The sequence below is a fragment of the Callorhinus ursinus genome, unplaced genomic scaffold (genome assembly GCF_003265705.2).
Source record: "Callorhinus ursinus isolate GAN/ISIS: 27379988/994484 unplaced genomic scaffold, GSC_fseal_2.0 scaffold4, whole genome shotgun sequence".
NCBI lineage: Eukaryota > Metazoa > Chordata > Mammalia > Carnivora > Otariidae > Callorhinus > Callorhinus ursinus.
In genome coordinates, this window is record NW_027397066.1 from 65,091,334 (window position 1) to 65,115,035 (window position 23,702).

Below are 23,702 nucleotides of genomic sequence, written 5' to 3' on the forward strand. Positions count from 1 at the left end.
ATAAATAATAATAGTAGAGATGGGTAAAGATCATTTATTTAATCAATAAGCCTTTATTGAGTGCCACTTATTCATATAGAGAGTACAGCAAGGATAAATAGGTTTGGAGGGTGGGAAAGGAAAATTTATTTTTTGGTATTTGAGATAGAGGAGTCTATGGTTTATGCCAGTAAGTACAATTAAGCAGGTAATGTGGATTATCAGCTCAGGTGAGAGAACTGAGAGGGAGGGCAGGGGATGGGGCAAATTGGCACAGAGAAGATGGGTTTAGTTATAATGTATTAGGAGAAAAATGTGACAGCCTGGAGAAAATCTGATTTGGGGTAAGTTTTGAAATCTCTTTTCTCATCTTCCCTTTCTCTTTCTTATTCCTTTCTTTCTACTTCTTTTCTTCTTTCTTCTTTTCCTTTCCTTCCCTTTCTTTTCTTTCTTCCTTCCTTCCTTCCTTCCTTCCTTCCTTTCTTTCTTTTTTTCTTCCTTTCTTTCTTTCTTTCTTCTTTCTTTCTTTCTTTCTTTCTTTCTTTCTTTCTTTCTTTCTTTCCTTCCTTCCTCCCTTCCTTCCCTCCCTCCTTTCCTTCCTCCATTCTTTCTTTTCTCTTCTTTGTTTAGTTGGGATTGTTGCTATGCATTTGTTGGTCCTGGGGAAAAATTTATGGTGAGATGAATTTGATTATATCAGGAAAATTTTAGATGATTATTTGAAGTAACTAAAGAGGCAATAAGGGATGGAATTTAGAACATACATGGATATGTATGTTTTCTTGGAAAAGAAAAGGGGCACCTATTCCTCTGAGTTGACTGGAAGGAGGTAAGAGACATTGTCAATATAAACAAATTTGCTACTGATGGAACAAGATATTGATAATTAGTTTCCATTTAGTGTCCTTTATTTTCTTAATAAAGTAAGAGGTAAAGTCATCTTCTGAGACTAAGGAGGAAAGTGGAGGAATAGGAGGCATGAACAATACAATGAACGACAAAGAAGATAACTAGAGACATGTAAAAAATTGCTCTGTAGTGCTTGAAATCCAACTGAGGTTAGAGATTTGGAACTTAGAATTATATCAGTGGTACAGTTGTTTCAGCAAGAGTTGCCAGAGACCATAGAGAGGAACGGAGACAACAAATATTTGAATCAATTTTGAGCTGGTATTTTTCAATATAAATAGGGTCAAATGAGCAATAAAGTTGTGACTACTGGCAAGTATCTTGTGAATCATGGGTAAATAAAGAAGAAAGAAATCAATTGTAAATTAGGATGAGGGTGAGCCAAGGAACTCAAGGCCTCAATAAGGTAAAACAGTAATGTAGATGAACTAACAAAGAATACTAATAGACAATAAAAATTCAATAGAAGTTAGATGTTTCACGGGGATTTCAAGTTCAACATGTCCAAAACTGAACATCCCTCTTCCCCCCAACTCCTTCCTTCTTTTGTATTTTATGTTCTGGTAAATAATTCTGTCCACTTCAGAATCCACACCAGAAATCTGAGAATAATCCTAGGATCTCCTCTTCTTGACATCCCCCTCATAACATCAAATCCACTTTTTAGTATCTTTCAAATCCAGTTCCTCATTTTCATCTACAAGTACACATTAGGATCACCTGGGCTCTGCATATATAAAATTTGATCATTTTGTACCTATTTCATGGGGTTCATGATAGGATTAAATGAGATAATATATTCATTAGGTTCAGTACAGTACCCAGCACATGATAATTATTGTCAGTTGTCCTTATTAAATACTAATAATTACCAGCTCTTAGAATTGACATGTGAAATGAAAGCTGTTTCCCATCCTTGCCTAGAACAAAAGTATTGATAAACAATCTAAATTGTTCATCAAAAGGGGGCACCTTGGTGGCTCAGTCATTGAGCGTCTGCCTTCGGCTCAGGTCATGGTCCCAGGGTCCTGGGATCGAGCCCCACATCGGGCTCCCTGTTCGGCAGGAAGCCTGCTTTTTCCTCTCCCACTCCCCCTGCTTGTGTTCCCTCTCTCTCTATGTCTCTATCTGTCAAATAAATAAATAAAATCTTTAAAAATTAAAAAAAATAAATTGTTCATCAAAAATACCACATGCTATACAAATTTACATTTTTATGTAAAGAGTGTGTATGTATATATATATATTTTTTTTTTCCCCCCTGCCTGGACTTTAATGAGGCTTTTTAATTTGAGATGAGTAACAAGATAAGAATGTGTGATATAAATCATGCCTCTCTAAGCACAGCTATGCTATGACTCAAGCATTTTACTGGGATTATCTGTATCTATATATCTCATAAATAATTATTTAGAGAGACATATAAATAATTATGGTTAGAATCACACCCATTGTCCCTCATTCCAACTTAGCAATGTTTTAACTGAACAACCAGTAAGATGGAGGTCAAATTATCTTTCTTTTATGGATTAAAGTGAATTTGAGAAAAAGCTTGGGTACACAGTCAGATTGGCTCCTAATACCTTCGCTACTGAATTGAATTTATCACCAGTGCTATAGACTGCTACCTTACCATCACCCTATTGGGGGCTAAGCCTGCCATGATAAACTCCACTTTTGAAGGCTAGCTAAAGTAAGGACCTAGAAAGCCATGAAATGCTCAGCTCCTTTCCTCTATTCACCAAATAGTCATTCCTGCTCTCTTGGGGAGGACATACTCAACAAACAAAGGTGGTTAGAAAACCACTTTTCCTAACTCTGTGCCTCAGAAAGGGCAGATATTCCTATGTCTTGGCCATAGAACAAATAGTAGGGGAAGAGAGAAAATAGCTCTCATTAATATGTCCCCAGTGATATAAATATATGATTGATGTAGTGAGCTTTTTCTAAGTGTTGAAAAATTTGAGGGTAAACATTACATTTTCAGGTAATAGCATAAAAATTGATGCCTCAGAAAACACTATAATTCAAAGTGAGTTTAATCAATGAAATCTACTCTTTAAAAATGAATAAGGGGAATAAAAAAGTACAAAACAACCCAGAAATAGGATATTAGACATATTAGAAACACGTTAATACTTGAACATATTAACATGATATTAGAAATGTGCTAATAAGAATAAGATATGTGAAATTAATATATTGAGAATTCTTACAACTCATATTATGGTATTATATTAATTTTTGACAAGTAGGTATAAAGCCAGACATGGAAAAAATAAGAAGTTTCCACAGATCAACCGAAAAAAAAAAAAAAGATAAAATGCAGGCAATGTTGAACAGTAGGAAGAACACACTTGTGCCTTGAAACGCACAGATCTGGGTTGAAATATTAGTCCTAAGACATACTAGTTGCAGGGCCTTATCCATGTCATTTGACCTCCCTAGCCTACTTGCCTGGTCTGTGAAATGAGAACTTCATATGGGTGTAGTGCTAGAAAACATCACATCATGCCTGGCCTATGGTAACCTCTCACACTCACATAGTTTCCTCACTCCCTGGGAAACATATTATTGAAAAATAAAGCCTGAAAGAAATGAATTAAATTGTTTTGAATGAAAAGAGGTGACTTAGCCTGCCTTTCCTTCTAGTAAACAGTCTCTTAATACCCTGAATACTCTTAAGACCCTGAAGAATCTGAGCTAGAAGAAATAGCTTCAAATTGCATCAATTTTCTTCTTGAGTTCCTGGGGAATATAATACTGGACTAGGGCCTAGTTCATAAAGTGTCCAAACCAGGAAATTATGTAAAATCGTCATAAATATGTATTTAAATAATTTGAGAAAAACCCAGTCTAATCTCTTCTGCAAGAATTTTAATCACACATGTGTCTTACATGGTTATACAGACTATGATCCAATTCATTTATCTTGAAACTGAACTGCTCCAAATATTTTCTGAAATATATTTGTCAATTTATTTTATCATACATATTAATTTCTAATAAATATTTATTTTTCTAGCTTTTACAACTGGGACAGTCATATTGCTGTTTGGAATTCAACTCCCAATTATCAAGTGATTGCTGATAATCCAGAAGGCTTACTTTTCAAATACAAAAGAGACAGAAAAATTCTCAATGTAGATCCAAAGGTAAGACTGTTTTTACATTTATATATCACACCTAATTTTATTGTATTTCTTCCATTATTAAAAAATCTGTTAAATATTTGACACTCTTCAGTATTTAAATCTAGAAATAAAAGACTGTGTTGAAACATTTTCTTAAAGAAAAAGAACTCCAAACTTAATCAATTATCAGAAATCAATAGGGAAGGGGCGCCTGGGTGGCTCCGTCGTTAAGCGTCTGCCTTCGGCTCAGGTCATGGTCCCAGGGTCCTGGGATCGAGCCCCACATCAGGCTCCCTGCTCCGCGGAAAGTCTGCTTCTCCCTCTCCCACTCCCCCTGCTTGTGTTCCCTCTCTCATTGTGTCTCTCTCTGTCAAATAAATAAAATCTTAAAAAAAAAATAAAAAAGAAATCAGTAAGAAAGAGTTTGTGGGGAATTTAAATAGAACTTACAAGTGAGACTGCTTCTCCAAGCCTACCAGCAAATTAGATCAGGGAGCCAGTGAGCAATGCATTTGTGTGCTCTGATCCTGGGGATGTCTGGTACTTTTTGCTCTTAAGGGGAAGATAAATCATTTACAGAAGAGAGACTCTCACCTCACAAATGTTCCCAGAATTCTAACATCCCTTTTTATATGTGACTAACACTGAAAATAATATTACCTTTAGTGTATTTCTAAGTGTTAACTTAGAAAATACATTTTATTTAAATATTTTAAAGACATGTCCCATGATATTTTGAATTTGTTCAAGGACAAATATTTACCTCTTACATATTTTCAATGACTGTGTTTGCATCATGACTTTTAATCATGACTTGTATGTTTAGGGGTAAAGGTTAAAACTTTACTTAAAGTAATATGTGCTTGAGTTGTTTAGGCATTTTTTTTTAACTCTTGGAAAACATGTTACTCATATCACAACAACAGTCTAAAATCCAAGTCAAGAAAAGTATTCCTTCACAGTGAAAGAAATAGGAATTTTATGATATGCCTGGGATAGAGACAAGGATGGACCAAAGGAAAATGAGAGTCTGGTTATAAAAACTTTTCCAAAACTTTTTAGAAATTTAAAAAAATAAGATAAAATGATTTTGTTTCATATCCACTTAGTATAATTTCTTGCTCAGAAAAATTGCTCAAAACTACGTGCTCAAAGAATGAATAAATGAAATTCTGTGGTAAGAAATGGATTGTTGTCTGCAATCAGATACAACTCCAACACAATGACTTAACAGAATAGAAGCTTCTTTCTTTCCCATGTATGAGGCTCAGTTGTCAGTCCAAAATTAGGATGGCAGCTCCACAGTCATCTAAGCCAAAATGGCCCTCATCCTCTTGGACCAAAACAGATCTCTAGCCCAAACAACCACATTTCAAACAGAATTCATGGACGGAGTTCAAATGGTGCAAAGGACACCCCTGCCCCAGTGCCTTTTAAGGAAGTTTCCCAAAAACTACCACACAAAGGTTCACTTATATTCCATGGCAAGAGCTTAGTCACATGGCCATATCCATCTACATGGAAGGCTGGGAAATATAATCTTTGTTCAGGTGGTCATACACCTCACTGAAATCAGAAGTTCTGGAAAAGGGAGAAAGAAATTTGGGTAGACAACTAGCAGTTTCTGACACAACATTATCTCCTTCAAAAGAACACTACTCTTGGGGCACCTGGCTGGCTCAGTAGGAGGAGCATACAACTCTTGATCTTGGGATTGTGAGTTCAAGCCCCATGTGGGGTTGTAGAGATTACTTAAATAAACAAAATTAAGAAAAAAAGTACCCTAGTTTTTTATTGGTCTCGGGTTTCTCATTAGTAAAATGAAGGACTGAACATGAAAATCATTTGGTCCATAATTATTATGAACTGATAAATATCAGCACACCTTTTCTCTAGTGGTGACTCTTTCCTCACAAATGTGTGTCAAAATTGAGGCAAAGTACAGGAAACTTAATTATATTCACAGAGACTTTTAGAAGGCTAAAGATATAAAATAATTAATGGCTTCATTAAGAGGTGTGAAATAAATTTTTGAATCAGTTTTGAACGATACCACACTTAAACTACTGTAGGGCTCTGTTTTAACTAATGGCATATACATACTTCAAGAACGTATGTCATGAATTACAGTTTTTAATAGTCTTTGTGGAATCATTATTGAATACAAACTGTTCCTTGAACATGGTTTAAATAACTACTAAACCACTCACTTCCTAAATAATTAATCATGAGACTTCAAAGATTTAATTTTCAATACATGAAATATAACATTTTCTTCTCTGGGGGAGGAAGTTTTTTCTTTTTTAGATTTTATTTATTTATTTGAGTGAGAGAGAGAGAGAAGGAGCAGGGGGAGGGGCAGAGGGAGAAGCAGACTCCCCACTGAGCAGGGAGCCCGATGCGGAACTCGATCCCAGGACCCTGGGATCATGACCTGAGCCGAAGTCAGACGCTTAATGAATGGAGTTACCCAGGTGTCCCTAGGGGATGAGAAGGGTTTTGATTATAATTTCATTTGCAATTCAAAAGATTCATGATGATTCTGAAGGAAAGGTATTTCCAAATCCTGGAGAAAGAATAAGCATCTAGTTAATTACTGATGAGAGGAAAATCAGTAAAAGAATTAATTATAAAAGAATCATTGGGTAGGACACTTGATATTACTTAGATACTTATATTTATTTAATTTTTCTTTTAATTTTATGTTTTTGAAGATAAAAACTTATAGCTGACCTACTGGAAAAGAATGCTGGTTTCAGCATCAATAAACAAAATTCTATGCCTTACTTTACAATTAACTGGCTGCGTGGCCTGGTGAAATTCACCTAATTTCTCAGAGTTTTCACATTCACAAATGGAAGATGTGAGTGTTGTTGCTGTTTCCTGATCTCTAGGATCCCTCTACAGCCCCAGTTCTCAGAGATTCTGACTCAACTGCTCCCAGGTGTACATATTTTCACAAGCAGCCAGTGTGATTCTACTACACATTATCTGTGAACCACAATTGGCGAAAATCTTCTCCCTACAAAGACAAGAATCTCAAGAGATCTGGCACTCTGTTTTCAAACCATAAGTGTTCTCAAACATTTGACCTCAGACAAAATATAACACATATATTTTAATTTTTATGGGCTAGATATGAAATTAGCATGTACATCTACATAATAACTTACCTTCTTCTAAGAGCCATGATCCTTTCATATTTCATGCACCCGTACAGCATCTCTTACAGACCTACAGAAGAATAAAAAAAATAAGCTGTCAGGTTTTTAAAATTACAAATGCACAATGATAAGAATTACTTAATGTTTTTATTAATTTTATTTGAAATTCTTCCTTAAATGAACACCATAACTTATAACACCATAATGTACTCTCAAATACTGTAAGAACAGTACAACTCAACTCTCCTTTTCCTTTCCTTCACATAATCTCTTTGAAGTATTTCACACTGGGGTGCCCAGTTGGCTCAGTCGGTTGGGCATCTGCTTTGGGCTCATGTCATGATCAGATCCTGGAATCCAGCCCTGCCAGGCTCCCTGCTCAATGGGGAGCCTGCTTCTCCCTCTCCCCTGCTCCCCATCCCACTCATGCACTTTCTCTCTCTCAAATAAATGAGTAAAATCTTTAAAATATATATATATATATATATTACACTTAAAATTTTAAAAGGTCAAGATAAACGAAAGGTGGAAACTGTGATAAACAGGATGTCTTTCCTTTGTACAACACAGATGTAGACTCATTAACTCTGAAAAGTGGTTCCCATGAAACATAGTTGTTTGTGAATGGTAACAGTGGAAAAAAGAAAATTGTGCAGATCTTAGAATGAGTAATATGAGTTCATTGGCTGAGAAATTCCAAATGCAATAAGAGTTTGGTTGCATTGAAAACAGGACCACTGGCTTTAACTTCCCTGCAGCTGTATAACATCTGGAACAAATAAAGCTAGTTTCTATTTTTGAGTGAAGAATGCTTGTCTGAATGATTCACACCCACCAAAATGTTTCCAGTGTATTATCTTTAGAAGGATTGAGTGGAAGCACTTTGCACTCACTCCCTACATTATCTGGACAAATGAAAAAGTAGGTATTTTTCTTTTGCTTTTAAGAAGCATTAACCATGGGAGAGTTTCCTTGAGTCTTAGAATAATATGGGTGGTCTAAAACCTTCATGTTCTACTAACTGGAGAGACAGATTGTATAGAACATTTAAAAATAGGAAAAATCTTCTTTAATGGCACCGGCTTTTCTCCCCTCCCTTCTTCCATTCACTAAATGCGAGAGCCCATCACCTGGAAAAATGCCTGGTTAATAGACACTTAATAAGTATTCGTGAAATAAATGATTAAATGAACGATTCCTTCCAAACACACAAAAATAATACTACACTAATTAAAAGTTGAGAAGCCGATTATATCACTGATACTTGGTATAGCAATGATAGCCAGAATGGGAATAGCCACCTCATTCTATATTGATCCGAATAAGTCAGAAAATAATTACAAGAATTTATCAGTGAAAACAGTTAGTGTAGCCATAATTTTAGGTTTATAAAGGTTATGCAGAAATCTTAATTTTGGTATGTGCTTTCAAGTCTTGTACAAGCCCAGAAATATATAATTTAAACCATCTGAAATTAAGACTGCTGAATTAGAACATGTTTTTGAGAGGCACCTGGGTGGCACAGTCAGTTGAACATCTGACTCTTGGTTTCAGCTCAGATGGTGGTCTCTGAGTCCTGGTCTCCAGGTTGTGGGATTGAGACCTGCATTGGGCTCCATGCTCAGCATGGAGTCTGCTTGAGATTCTCTCCCTCTGCACTTCCCACTCATGCTCTCTCACTCTAAAATAAATAAATAAATCTTTTTAAAAATGTTTTTTATTTATGAGTAAATTGACTCAAACATGTTTAATGACTTACTCAAAGTCACATGGTTCATTCTTAGTAGAGTCTAGCAATGGAGCTTAAATGTAACTATTATGAGACACCATAGGGGATCTAAAGGTGAGCAAGAGTTCAACCTTTGCCCTTTATTAAGGTTATAATACTTATAGGGAGATAGGCATGTAAAAAATATAACTGCGGTATAAAATAAAAAGTGATATGTTGCAAAAAAGAGAAATGCTTTGGGAATTCAGTGGAAGAAGAGATGATTTTTGATTTGGGGTAGAAGCCAGTGGAGAGGGAATGGTGAGAAGATAGCACTGGGGATAGATAGGTGATAATAGAGGAGGTAATCTTTTAACTGGACTTGAAGAATGATTAGAAGTTGCACTCATAGAGATGGAAGCTTTAGAATATATGATGCCCATCTTCATCTCCAAAGATTCTAATTTAATTAGTCCCGGTGGAAGGCCCAAGGAACTGTACTTTTCAGAAGCTCCCAGATGATTCTAATGTGCAACCAGGGTTGAGATCAAAGTGTAGGAAGGAGAGTAATAGCAGAGAAATTCTGAGAGAAAATTGAACTCCAAGTGTGGAAGCCAAATCTAGTAAGTTTTTTGCTATTCTGCATAGTTCAATGAGAATCTGTACCATTTGTGTCATGACTTAGAATTTCTGAGTACTAAACTGATTAAGCCATTTTGAAATGAGGTGAAGTTAATGTTCTGTTGGCTAACCTTCAATGGTGTGCAAAAGAAAATCAGTATGAAAAATGTGAAATTCCATAAGACAGTCTCCTTTTTGTTACTTTGTCTAATAAAACCCGCTTGAATATAGTCATTTGATAAATGGCTGATAATTAACAAGCAAGCAAACAAACAAACAAACAAAAAACATGTTAAAAGATGTTAAAGATACATGGTTTCTATTAAATGTAGGAAATTGGTGAAACAAAAGACACTATAATAGAATAAACCTTTCTGGATCCATCCTGAGTGTCACAGAACTTGGAAGGCATGTATAATGCAGTGCATTGACTTAGCAGAATGTATTTATTTTCTCTTTATACATCAATACTCCTGACTGTACAACAGGACACCCCCAATCTAGACTTGTCCTTTTGAAAATCACAGTTGTTGAAACAGAAAAATGTGTTACTTTGAAATGAAAACTGTTATCATAAGAGCTCTTCATCAGTGTCCAACCCACAGTGGCTTGATTAGGAGTGATTTCAGTCAACTCAGTAAAGCATCTTCCCTTCCTCTCTCCTCACACTGGCCAAACAGAGCCCTAGACTCTACCCCCAAGTGATTCAAGCTGAATTGGTCTGTGGTGAGGCCCAGGAGTCTGTATTTTTTAAAAGTTTCCCCAGGTGATCCTAAAGATTAGCTGGATTCAATATCTATTGTTTTGTTATTAGTGAATTAGTAATACTTTATAAGCTGTTGGTTTCACCTTACAGATTATGTATGTCCATAAAGTAATCAAACTTCGCTCCTCTAAAACAAGTTTTAATTCAACAGTTTTAATTGTAAGTAGTCTAAATTACACATTCCGAAGACTATACAGACTAGAAAGTATAGACTGTATACCCAAGACTTCTGGATAGCCTCCATAGTAATAAGACTGACCACACTAGATGCTTCCAGGGGTAAATTGCCACTTTTTTTCCTCACTTATTTGGATCATTACAGAGTTGCGTGGTGGTATCCTTTCTTGCTATCATGGTCTCATCAAAAATCACTTTGTCAGGTAGGTTTGTCCAGAAACTCAAATGAAACAATATATGCTATGGAAACTCATAAAGCAAAAACTGAAACATGGGGCAGGAACCTTTTCTGGTCACTTTACCATTGTATCTCCAGTGCTAGCACATGATAGATGCTCAGTAAACATCTGTGGAATGAATAAATTGAATATTAAATATTTGCTAAAGAAATGAATAGTAGGGCCAAAAATAATCCTGGAAACTTTTGAGGTTGACTTTAAAATATTTTAGAATCTTAGGCACTATAAACATATGTAGAGCTAATGCTATTTTTAGCTGAAAATTAACAGAGTAATTGACTGTGGTACTTTTCCCTCCTTGGTAGGTGAATTAAACCTGGGGGTTCTTTGCTGAAATTTGGAGTGATGACCTTGGGTATCAGGGTAATGGTGATATGTTAGGTCCATGGATGAATGAGAAAAAAATTTTTTTAAGATTTTATTTATTTATTTGTCAGAGAGGGAGAGAGAGAGAGAGACAGAGCACAGCAGGGGGAGCAGCAGGCAGAGGGAGAAGCAGGCTCCCTCTGAGCAAGGAGCCCGATGTGGGACTCCATCCCAGGATATTTAACCGACTGAGCCACCCAGGTGTCCCAAGAAAAATATTTTTATTATTTTTTAAAATAAATATAGAGTCATCATTGTATATTATGCAGATACAAAGAAAGACAAATTCTACTTTCTTTTTCTATGAGCAAAAGAATAGGTGAACAACACTGAAAATTAAAAATAACTTCTACCAATAAAAACATATTTTTTGGTTCTAGTGATTTTTGATTCTAGTGATTCTAGTGGTATTTTATCATATCTCCTCTCCGTTTTGTTCCTCCCAAGAAACCCCCACCCAAGTATTTGCTACTACTAGTAGGAAAGGTGTTAATTGCCTCCTTAATGCTGCCTCCCAGTTCACTGACTACATTAAAATCCGAGAGAACCTGTCACAGGATTGAAATTGCTCCTCTCAAAATGGAGGCCCATACCATTTCTACATCCTTTCTGCAGATGATTCAAATTTAATCTGTTGAAGCTCTGCCCTTCTAGTGAAGTTTCTCAATTTTACAATCTGCCTTTTTACAGAGTTCAGGTGTATTTCCTACTGGACATTTAAGGAAAAACAAACAAACAGCCCATACTGAATAGAATACATTTAAGCAAAGATATGGTTTCTTCAAAGTCTCCAACAGTGTTCCCTCAAACCCCACAAACTTGAATTAATGAACCACAGGACACTGAATTACCTACACCACTCTTCTGGCTCCTAGATTTTCCTCGGAGGCCTCTTGTAAATGTTCCTTTTTAACTGTGGCACAGGCACACTTATTAAGTAAAGTTGAGGCCTTGCCAACTTTCTGGTTTCGCTGCCCAAATTACTGACTGTTTGGTTGATTATAGCCCTAAAACACCCACATACTAAGAAGCTTTTAAACATTTTCTCCCCTGGGCAATCACCTGGTATACCTGAACTGAAAGTTTACCACATATAAATTAAGTATTTACTCAACAAACTGCTGCTAAAATCAATGGCCTTAAGGAGTATCTTAAAAATTACATAACAGAGCTTGACTTTTATGAATTAAAACTCCTAAAACTTAAATGCTGTGCCCTCCTTTTGACCTGAAAAACTGATTTTGATTTTATATACAGTATTACAGAACAACCCCTAGAGATAAGCACATTGCTGTTAAGTGTCCAATGTATGAACTCATAGATGAAGTGTAGCACAAGAAATGTGAGCTGGAGGAAAGAAAAAATTAAATATAAAAATTTGCATTATTATTTGTATATCAGTGCTTAGTGCTAAGAAAATTTGCATTATTATTTGTATATCAGTGCTTAGTGCTAAATGATAACCCTTCACCATCCAAGTTGAATACATGCAGTGAAAAAAAAGTAAATATCCCAATAAAACATACATGACCAAAAAATGCTGCTTTAAGCTTCTAACTAGAAAGGCAGCATAATCAAACATTATACCAAAGGTATAATAGGACCAACATGGAAATGAAAAAGGAGAAATTTGAGGAAGAGAGTTTTCACCTCAATTCTTGCTCACCTTTTTGCAAAATTTATTGTCACTGCCAGGGCAAGGAGTATCAGAAAGAATGGAAGGTTAGGTTCCTTCCATTCTGAATGAAATGCATGAATAGAACCAAAAGAATTGTTTCCTCCATGATTTCAAAGACCTGATAGCTAATGACAAAAAAACAGATACCAGAAAACCCACGAATCAGGCATGGAGTCACTGCAGTTGCAAAACCACAGTTAAGGGATTATTTCTAATTCAAAGGGAGCATGATTTCTTCTGGTCTCAACAGTTGAATGGGTAGTCAACTCCCATGGTTCCTTCTTAACCATTCACCACCCCAGCAGATGCTTACAATTTCTGAGGCACTGAAATCCCAAAGCAGACTGAGGGATGTTGACATTTATTGGAACATGGAACATGATAGCATGAACAGTGATCAAGGCCATTGGCAAGAGTGGAAAATATTATGTCGACAGCTTCTCAATTGTTATTGCTGGCTGGGATATCTCAGTATAAAACATAATCAAACAAATGGCAGCCCCAACTTGGTACCCCCAGAAAACTACTTCACAAGCACATGAGGCCGCTCCAGAGGATAGGTTCTTAATCTTTTGGGAAATACAACTTATTTTAAAAATTTCATGGATTTGTTCCCCCAAAAATGCACATATGGCCATATACACAAAGTAATACAATAATAGTTTAAGATATTGAAAGACCTGCATAGGTCTCTTAATGAATTCCACTTGAAAACGAAGACCTAAGGACTCTCCAGAATACTTGGGAGCAGTTGAAGGGGCTGGATGAACAATGGAACAAGTAGGAAAGTGTCAGGAATAGCTACCAGGACTTAGGCCAGAGCTTAGAGCTGTTTAAGAGGGGCAGTAGGTAAAATGAGCTGGACCTAAATAGATCCTATCAGCTTTGTGATTAGGGCAAACTGCTTAATTTCAATGAGCACTTTTCTACCTCTATTTTCTCATCTGTAAAATCTGTAAAAACAACCATTTCACAAAATGTTGTTGTGGAGATTAAATAAGAAAATGTGTTTAATGTGGCACTGAATAGGTGGTCAAAAAATGAATATTGCTTCCTTGTGGTGTATCAACTTAGGAACAATGAAAGTCCTAAAAGAATCATTTTTCCTTGCAGTAGTTAAATACTGGAAATAATCTATGTGCCCATGACTGGGCAATGGTTAAATAAATTATGATACATTGACATAGTGAAATAGAATGCAACAGTCTTAAAAAAAAAAAGGGTAAAGCTATATCTAGTGAAGTTGATGTACTAGTATGAATAGTGGTCAAGATACATTATTAAGTGAAAAAAGCAAGCTGTAAAACAATGTAAATAATATTCTATCCTAGGAAGTAGTCATAATTTACATAGGAACTTCCCATTTATGGAAATTGGTTTTTGTGTTTTTCTCCAGGTTTAAATAACCAAGTTTCTGATTTTGTCTTTAAGATGGATTCTTTTTTTTTTTAAGATTTTATGTATTTATTTGAGAGAGAGGAAGCCAGAGACAGCATGAGCAGAGGGGGAGGGGGAAAAGGGAAAGGGAGAAGCAGATTCCCCACTGAGCAGGGAGCCCAACATGGGGCTAGATCCCAGAACCCTGGGATCATGACCTGAGCTAAAGGCAGAGGCTTAATCGACTGAGCCACCCAGGTGTCCCAAAGATGGATTCTTAAAATGGAGAATGCTTAGTCAAAAGATATATCATAAAGCTTTATAGAGATACTGTCAAATCACTTTGTAGTTAGTATCAATTTACTGAACTATTTAAGGCTGACCATTCACCATGCTTTATTTATTTTGCATACTTTTTAAACTTTGTTAATTTTATCGTTCAGACTTATTTGGAGTCATTTTCATTTTCATTGTTATTATTATTAGGGATAAACATTTCTTCCATATCCATGTTAGTATATTGTATTTCTTCTTCTGTAATTGTTATTGTCCTCTACACACTTTTATATAGAGTTTTAGTGGGGTTTTTTTAAATTAAATTTTAAGTATTCTATATATAAAAGGTAGAAAATCTTTGTCTATCATACTTTTTAGTGACACACTATAATTTAGATATCTATTTTTTAACCTAATTTTTTTTAAGATTTTATTTATTTATTTGACACAGAGAGAGCTAGAGAGAGAAAGAGAGAGCAAGCACAGGCAGGGAGAACAGCAGGCAGGGGAGAAGGCTCCCTGCTGAGCAAGGAGCAAGGAGCCAGACATGGGCTTGATCCCAGGACCCTGGGATCATGACCTGAGCAAAAGGCAGTCGCTTAACTGACTGAGCCACCCAGGCGCCCCTAACCTAATGTTTTTTGACATTAAACTTTTATATAGTTCAAACTATTAATTTCCCTGGCTGATTTCTTCTGTTTCCATGTTTAAAAAGATTTCCATACTAAAACTGGACAAATATCGACCTATATTTCCTTCTACATTAGTTTATGGTTTTCTTTCTATATTTAAATCTATAATTTTTCTAGGATTTTGTGGAGTAAGGTTAGAGTCTTTTTACTTTGTTCCATCAATTATCATTTTTCAATAATATATACCTGTTGATCTTACCCCAATAACTTGACTTACTTATATTTTATGTTTGGCTTGGAGTCCCATCTCTCCTAATAACTAGTAATGACGTCAGGCATTTGTTGTTGTTGTATATGTAAGATTATTTTTAGAAATCTTATTATCTATTGTTAAGGAATAATTTTTAAAAGAAGGTAGAATCATGATTTTCATACAGACATAAAATGAACGTGTCAAAGATTTTTAAGTCATTAATTAATAAGGGACCAGTAAAATGTTACAATTGGTTTGAAGAATTCAAAGGGCAGAGATCTATAAAGGGAATAGGAAATTCTGAAATGAAGGGGCACCTTGGTGTCTCAGTCGGTTAAGTGTCCAACTCTTGATTGAAGCTCAGGTCATGATCTCCCGGTAGTGAGATCAAGCCCTGTGTTGGGCTCCAAGGTGGGTGTGGAGCCTGCTTAAGATTCTCTCTCTCCTTCTCCCTCTGCCCCTCCCCAAATGCAAGTGTGCTTGTGTGCGCATGCTCTCTTTCTCTCTCTCTAAAAAAAGAAATAATAAGAAGAAGAAATTCTGAAATGAATTTACAAATACATGCAAAACTCGTCTGTCAAAATCAATGCAAAAATCAGTTGCATTCTATGGAACACTATTCTGCATTTATACAGACATGAATTTTTTGCATTATAATGGGATTTCTACAACTTACAGAGCTGTAGTATCAGTTAAAGATGAGAAAACGTACATGAGTGAGTAGTCACGGTAGCCACTATTTGATTTTTGCCCATTTCAAAGTCTCTCACAATTATTTTCTGACAGTCTCCTTTCCTCTTCTTATCATAATAGATTCAAAGAGTGATCATTCTTATAAAATAAGGTTGGTCCCATTAGATTTGCCTAGTTGTTTACATAGATGCAGTGAAAGTGTTATTTTATCAAAAAGGACACCTTAAGTTTTCTTTGTAAACTCTAAAACCATACAATTTTGAACAAATGCTAAATTAAATTATGTCTGGAAGTTTTCATAAGGATTCTCAAATTGGATTTTTAAAATCCTTTATTATCTGGTGACCTGAGGCTAGGAAACGAAGCCCAAAAAAAATGCTCTCCATCATATTTTACCTGAAAAACCCATAAATTTGGGTAAATTCCTCTTTTCTCAAGGTCCCCCAAATATACTAAAGTTACATATATTTAATATACAATATTCTTAGGCTTTCTAAGCCAAGAAATAGACCAAGGCTTTGTAGGCACTGCTTCCATAAATTAAGTCAAACTTAATCCATGAAGAGTGGCTGTTCCTACCTGATTTAAATGAGTATTGTTCTCGAATATGACATTCCAGGTAAGGCCTTGGTTTTTCAAGTTGTACAATTACACCCTGATTAAAAAAAAAAATAACAGCTTCTTTTTGAACCAATGCAAATAACTAAATGACCATGGAAAGTAAGTGTAAAGTAGATGTAAAGTTTCACTTAATTTTTTCTAGACTTAGAATCCAATTATGGGAAGGCAAAAATTAGAAAATAAAACTGTTAGAGATATTTGGACATTTGATTAAGATAGGATCAGGGTACTAGGGAAATAATACTGAGTTATATATTTAATTAAGCAATTAAAATAATAAAATATTTTAAATCAATATAGACTTTAACATGATTGTAAAGAAACTTATTTTTTTATAAGTGAGGAATCTTTGTTCTTTGCTTTCTTTTATTTCTTTCTTTTTCTTAATCAGGAATGTGATAAACTCAATATAAAGCACAGAAAAATATTCTTATAAGACATACATTATTTGCTACCTAGACAGATGACACAGAAGGTCAAAAAAAATATTTTATATGGTAGGCAAAGGAATGAACCAGTAAGTAAAGAAAGCTAGAAGCCCATCAAGATAAGGCAAATGTCACTAAAATTTTAGTACATTTCATCACTTCTTTTCAAACTCAAGTGCTATAAATCAAAGCAAGTAAAATTTACTTCCAAATTTGCCCTTTATTTTGCTTTTTCTGTCACAGCAATTCTCAGGGTATCCATGAGTTCAAAGTAATTTTTATATTAAGATGTTATTTCTCTTAACATTTTAATTCATGTTCATCATTGCTCTAGTCAAATGAATCGGTAAGTATTTAAAAATTTCTCAGTTTCAACTTCTGATATGGCAAATATTGATGGTTATAACCCACATAAGTTTTTTGGAGTCCTCAATAAGTCTCAAGATTGTATAAGGGTTCTGAGAAGGAACAAAAAGAAAATAAAGGCCTGAAAAACACTACTGTATATATTTATACAAGGTTTATGTATATATAACACCAGTACTATCAAGCCTCCACTATGAGACAAAACTACTTTCTCTTTGGAACACAAAAGCACATAGACAGTGGTTTTAGTCTGTCCTTACTACTTCATGTAATCTCAACCATTCATATTAATTTTTACTTTTAATCAAAGTAACTCCTATTTCAGTGAGAAAACTAGAGGTAGAAAATTAACAATTGCCTGTCTTCCAAAAGCATTTTAACAGAATAGCAAAGTTTATCTTGTACCTTTCTCCAGCCACACACATACCTTTTTAAAGAGACAAAATGAACCGGTGCATTAACATGACCCAAAGATAGGAATGTTTCATGGAATATAAGCAAAAGTATATAAATTTAAAATTATGCATTATAATTAGGCATTAAATGGCCAATATTCTATCTTAGTCAGAAATTATCTAGATATCAAATGAATATTCATTATATAATTCAACCTAATAGCAGTCCTAAGGCTTTATGTTACCTAAAGACCTTAGGACTTATATTCAAGCTGACATATTAAAAATAAAACATAATTACTATTGAAATAAAGTTATCAGAATAATGATCTGATTTTGTTGAATACAAATTTATATTTTTCATTGTCTTAAATATTGTGTAGGAGTAATGTTAGCTTATTTGATCCGTATTCTTGAATAAATTTAAGAAAAGCAAACCCAAGTAGAATAAAATATGTGCTTGTATTATACCTAACACTGATAAATCACACTACAAGCCATTTTTATTAAAACAAGATGATTACACTAGTCTTTTTTTTAAATTTTGTTATGTTAATCACCATACATTACATCATTAGTTTTTGATATACTGTTCCATGATTCATTGTTTGCATATAACACCCAGTGCTCCATTCAATATATGCCTTCTTTAATACCCATCACCAGGCTAACCCACCTCCTCACCTTCTTCCCTTCTAGAACCCTCAGTTTGTTTCTCAGAGTCCATAGTCTCTCATGGTTCTTCTCCCCCTCCGATTCCCCCCCTTCATTCTTCCCCTCCTGCTATCTTCTTTTTTCTTTTTTTTTTTAACATATAATGTATTATTTGTTTCAGAGGTACAGGTCTGTGATTCAGCAGTCTTACACAATTCACAGTGCTCACCATAGCACCTACCCTCCCCAATGTCTATCACCCAGCCAACCCATCCCTCCCACCCCCCACCACTCCCGTAACCCTCAGTTTGTTTCCTGAGATTAAGAATTCCTCATATCACTGAGGTCATATGATACATGTCTTTCTTGGATTGACTTAGTTCGCTTAGCCTAATACCCTCTAGTTCCATCCACGTCATTGCAAATGGCAAGATTTTGGGGTTTTTTAGATGGCTGCATAATATTCCATTATATATATATATATATGTATATATATATATATATATATATATATATATCTCACATTTTCTTTATCCATTCATCTGTCGATGGACATCTTGGCTCTTTCCATAGTTTAACTATTGTGGACATTGTTCACAACACAGGTTCCTCAGCCATCAGGTGAATCCACAAGGCATCATAGTTTACTACGAGATAATTGTTTACAAGATAATTGTGTACAAGATAATTTTTCATAAAAGGATATAATTATGACTCTCATACAGATATGAAATGAATGTACCAACTATTTCATTTAATTCACTAATTATAGAGGGAACCAGTAAGATGGTACAAACAATTCAAAGGAGAATTCTAAAAGCAAAACATATATACGGAATAAGAAAAATTGAAATTAATTAATTTACAAATAGATGCAGAGTAGATCTCAATGCAGGGCAATAATTAATTGAATTCTACTGTGTACAATTAATTTGCATCTTTTTGACAAGAATATTTTGCATTATTATCAAGTTTTCCACAACTTAAAGAGTTGTAAAATAGCATAAAAACTGTGAAAGGCAGAAAAAACTTGGATGGGTGAGTCACTCAGGACACCCACTATTTCTGTTTACCCATTTCAGTCCTTACAGTTTTGCTGACTCTACTTAATAAAAGATAAAATAAATTATATTTTCTTGCTAGCAAGAAATTAATACCATGGGGACAAGGCAAGACCAAAGCTTTCCTCTAGTCCCACATCTAAATGTCTTATCATTTCTTCCTAAAAGAAGAAGAGAGAGCAAGTAACTTCATTCTTTTGTGCATCGAATAATATATTCCAACTGTAGATATTACCAGCTCTTTTAGAATCTCTCTCTTCTCGCTTATCAATACCACATTAGTGAATACTCATTCCCACGGGAGCTCCCCAGGAGCCTTGAAGTATGATAGATTATCCTGAATAAAAGTAAAAGGAGCAAATCTTTTTTCACAGATTATTATTTGAAGGGAGGAAAAAGCAGTTCAAATAGTTTTTAAACTGATGAGAAGCTTTTAATGAAACCCACCATGGACATCATCAATTCCAAACTCAAGTTCATTTTTTATTGGACAAACTTGAACTTATGATAGGATTCTTTTAGATTTATTAACCTGTGATCACACGTGTTTATGAAGTCCTCCCCTGAAAATTCTGCAGAGTTAGTGACCCATGGGGTTTAGCATGAGCCTGGGACAGTTTGACCCATTACTGATATTTTCAGTAATGTCATAAACAAGCGCCTCAAAACTTCTGACTGGAATTATCACTACTCTTAAGAAAAAGAACCTGAGGGGAAACATTAAAATGTCTTCCTGGCCATGGCATTTTTTTGTTCTGTTTCTATAATATTGAAGCAAGAAGAAAATTCATTTGATGCCAATCATTTGCATGATGTACTGGACTGATTAATGATATGATTTATGTATTTTAGGTTTCCCCAGGCGACAACTCTACTAGAACCCCTATCCAGACAGAACTCTACATTCAAGCTGTCATTTTTGACCACATTTCCAGAAGAAAGACTTAAATACCAACATGTTACGTGGTCCCCTAATGACTTGCTAAATTTGAATGAATTCTATAACCCGGAGCAACTTAGAAAATAAATGAGTCTGTAGATGGAAGCCAAGTTAGAATAATAAAGTTGATAAAGAAATCAGAAAGAAAACCATAATTGTGACTGTCTTTGTGTGCTACTGATCTTAATCTGACTTGAGGTTTTTCTAAAATTTTCCCATTAAATGCTGAAGCTGAGTGCAACAGTTCATGGGAGAGAATCTTCTCGCTACTTATTTTGAAGCTCAGATTTTCCAAAACAAAAATGTTCCACGTCTTACTATTGCCAAATATAAGGGACCGAAATCTATACCATGTGGCAGTGCTATCTACTAAATTTGTTGAATAGTGATAAGAAGTCTGAAATTGAAGAACAAGAGTAAGAAGATATAAATACAAGATTTTCAATAGCTCTATATGAGAAAATAAAATCTGAAATGTCCCTTGAGATGATGTATAAAATGAAGTGTTTAATATGTTTATGTGCCTGGACAATATGAATGCCATGACCATGAAGCTGAGAAAATGAAATCTAAGAGAAACCAAAAGATTTTAGAGAAGTGAGGACTTCATTAGGGAAGAACATGTTTTCCTCATGTGCCCCTGCAGGTGACTTTTGTGCAGAAAAGATATTATTCAAGAGGTCACCTGTGATTTAAAAATTAATATTTGGTTCTTCCTCTTATTCCTATTCTCTTCTCTTCTCTTTCTAAGCAATCCAGTACTAAGGCATTTGGTTGGGGCCAAGCAAGGTGGAAGTCTGCTCAATGTGTGGGAGTGGGAAAGCCCAGAGCAGGACATCAGAGTTCCAGTGGGGTGAGAAGGGTGTATTCACAGGGGAGGTGATGGCCTGGCATGAGAGGGGAGATTCCACTCAAGATGAGTAGAGTGGTATTAAATTAGAATTGGATGTATTTGGTGTGATCTCACCATTTTCAATATGTACAACAAATACAGAATATATGTTAATGTTTTATGCATGCATCTGCCCTTGCTCTGTTCAATAAGAGGGCCTCAAAACAGCAACACCCAATATCAATGAGCTCACATCACACCCAGATCTTGGCTTCTCACCACCACTTTCTACCAAAAGGAAGCAGGCATCCTTGGGAAAATGACTGATTCCAGGGCTGAGACAGGGAAAATACATGAGTCTAGAACATCTTTTTGTGCCAGAAAGCAAAGAAGTTCTTAAAAAATGAAAGGGATTTATCAAAAGGACACTGAATCCACTTTGGGAAAGTTCCTACTGGTCAAACCTGAGACAGTTTGGGCATCAAAATAAATAATGAAAACCACAGGCAGACAGTAGGAAACCATGAGCCCATACTCAACTACATAAATGAATAAATGGAAAGTTTGCTGAGGAATGGGATATTTACATAGTATCTCCCAGAAAATATGTATTAGTTACAGAGGGAATAATGGAAAAAACTGGAAGATACCACTTTCAACAAGTGATCAAAGAGAATATGTTTAGTAATGAAGCAAACTGAATTTGTTCCCCACCAAATAATATGCAACAGAGTAACTCATCATCACTTTTGTAATAATCCTGCCAAAGTTGCATAACCTGAATATAATCAAGAGATAACTCAGAAAAAAACAAATCCATGCACATTATGCTAAATAACTGTCCTGAGATCTTCAAGGTGTCAAGATCTTGAAAATAGAAGACTGAAAAACTGTCTCAGCCTGAAGGAGACTAGAGGGACATGATAATCAAATGCAACACATGATTCTGAGTTATATCCTTATCCTATAAAGGGAATCTGGGATCATCTGGTGAAAATTGAGTCGTTTTTGAAGATTAGATGGTGGTAATGTAAAAATGTTTATGTCCTGATCTTGATGATTATGTTGTGGTTATATTAGAAAATGTCCTTGATTGTGGGAAATTACACTAAAGTGTTTGGGAGTCAAGGGGCATCATGTCAGCATATTGTAAATATTTCAGTGGTGGGGGAGGTCTTTGTGCTGTACTTGCAATTTTTTTGTAATTCTGTGATTGTTCTGAAATAAAAAATATTTGATTTATTATATTTATAAATTCAAAACTCTATATTCTAAGTATTTGTATAAATTTTATTGTTCTAGATTTAATAAAATTTTTACTATCGTTTTTATGAGTTTTTTTATAGTTTAGTTAACTACATTTCTTTAAACATTTTAAATTTTGTGATCTTCATTACATTCGATTTTCTAATTATTTCAAAATTTTAACTAGCAAATAAGCCTTCATATACATTTAAATAACTCTTACAAATTTAAGAATTTAAATGTATAACTACAAAGACTCGTGTTCTCTTAAAAGTTTCAGTATGGTTTATGAATTTATAAAATTTTAATTGACAATCATGTCTGAACTAATTATTCAACTATCACATTTTAAATTGGAAGAGTATATGGCAGTTTTTCATAAATGTTTTAACTATTTTAAATATTTTTAAGTATAGGTATTTAAAATATTTAAAATACTGTATATATTTACAGATTATTCCTATAGTTAATCCCAAGGTTTAAGACACTAAAAAATCATTAGCTTCTGGACTGAATTTATGGATAGTAAATACTGAATGGGGATTTGAGTTGGATTATGGGATATATTCATTTGCTAGGGCCTCCATAACAAAATACCACAGACAGGGTGGCTGCAAAAACAGAAATTTATTTTCTGAAAGTTCTGGAGACTGGAACCAAGATCAAGGTGTCAGCAAGTCTGATTTTTTTTTGAGACCCCTCTCCTTACTTGCAGATGGCAGTCTTCTTGCTATTTCTTCAAGTGATCTTTCCTCTGTGCAGGTGTCTCTGGTGTCTTTCCAGGTATCAGAACTTCTTATGAGAACACCAGATTGGATTAGAGTCCACCCAGTGACCTCATTTTAACTTAAGTCTTTAAAAGTCTCTGTCTCAAAGTACAGTCACATTCTGAGGGCCTGGGGGATAGGACCTCGACCATGAATTTTGGAGAGATACATAATTCAGCCCATACATGGGATGTGGACTGCAAATATGCAAGATATTTTTTCGTGATTAGACCCGTTCTGCCAATGCTAAGCCAAGTCTAGACCTCCAAGGGTTCCAGTTTCATGCCTTTCAAACGTGTGCTGCCTTGCTGTCCGAGAGCTTTGGATTCACATGTCATATTACCTAATTTTGTAATCTGATTGGGGTTTGCAGGATCCACCCAGGTCAATTGATATTCAGTGAATCTATATAAGATTTCAT

General features: G+C 35.0%; 1 protein-coding gene across 3 annotated transcripts in view; it reads left to right on the plus strand.

The window, feature by feature from the left end:
• CFAP299 (cilia and flagella associated protein 299) overlaps window positions 1-22,536 on the plus strand; it is a 573,208-nt gene extending 550,672 nt beyond the window's left edge. For all 3 annotated transcript variants that reach the window (XM_073891828.1, XM_073891829.1, XM_025887823.2), the window contains 2 exons: window positions 3,914-4,043; window positions 20,350-22,536. In XM_073891828.1, coding sequence (XP_073747929.1) covers window positions 3,914-4,043; window positions 20,350-20,445 — 226 coding nt within the window. In that variant the 3' untranslated portion in view covers window positions 20,446-22,536. The remainder of the gene's footprint in view (window positions 1-3,913; window positions 4,044-20,349) is intronic.
• Window positions 22,537-23,702: the final 1,166 nt, after the last annotated feature.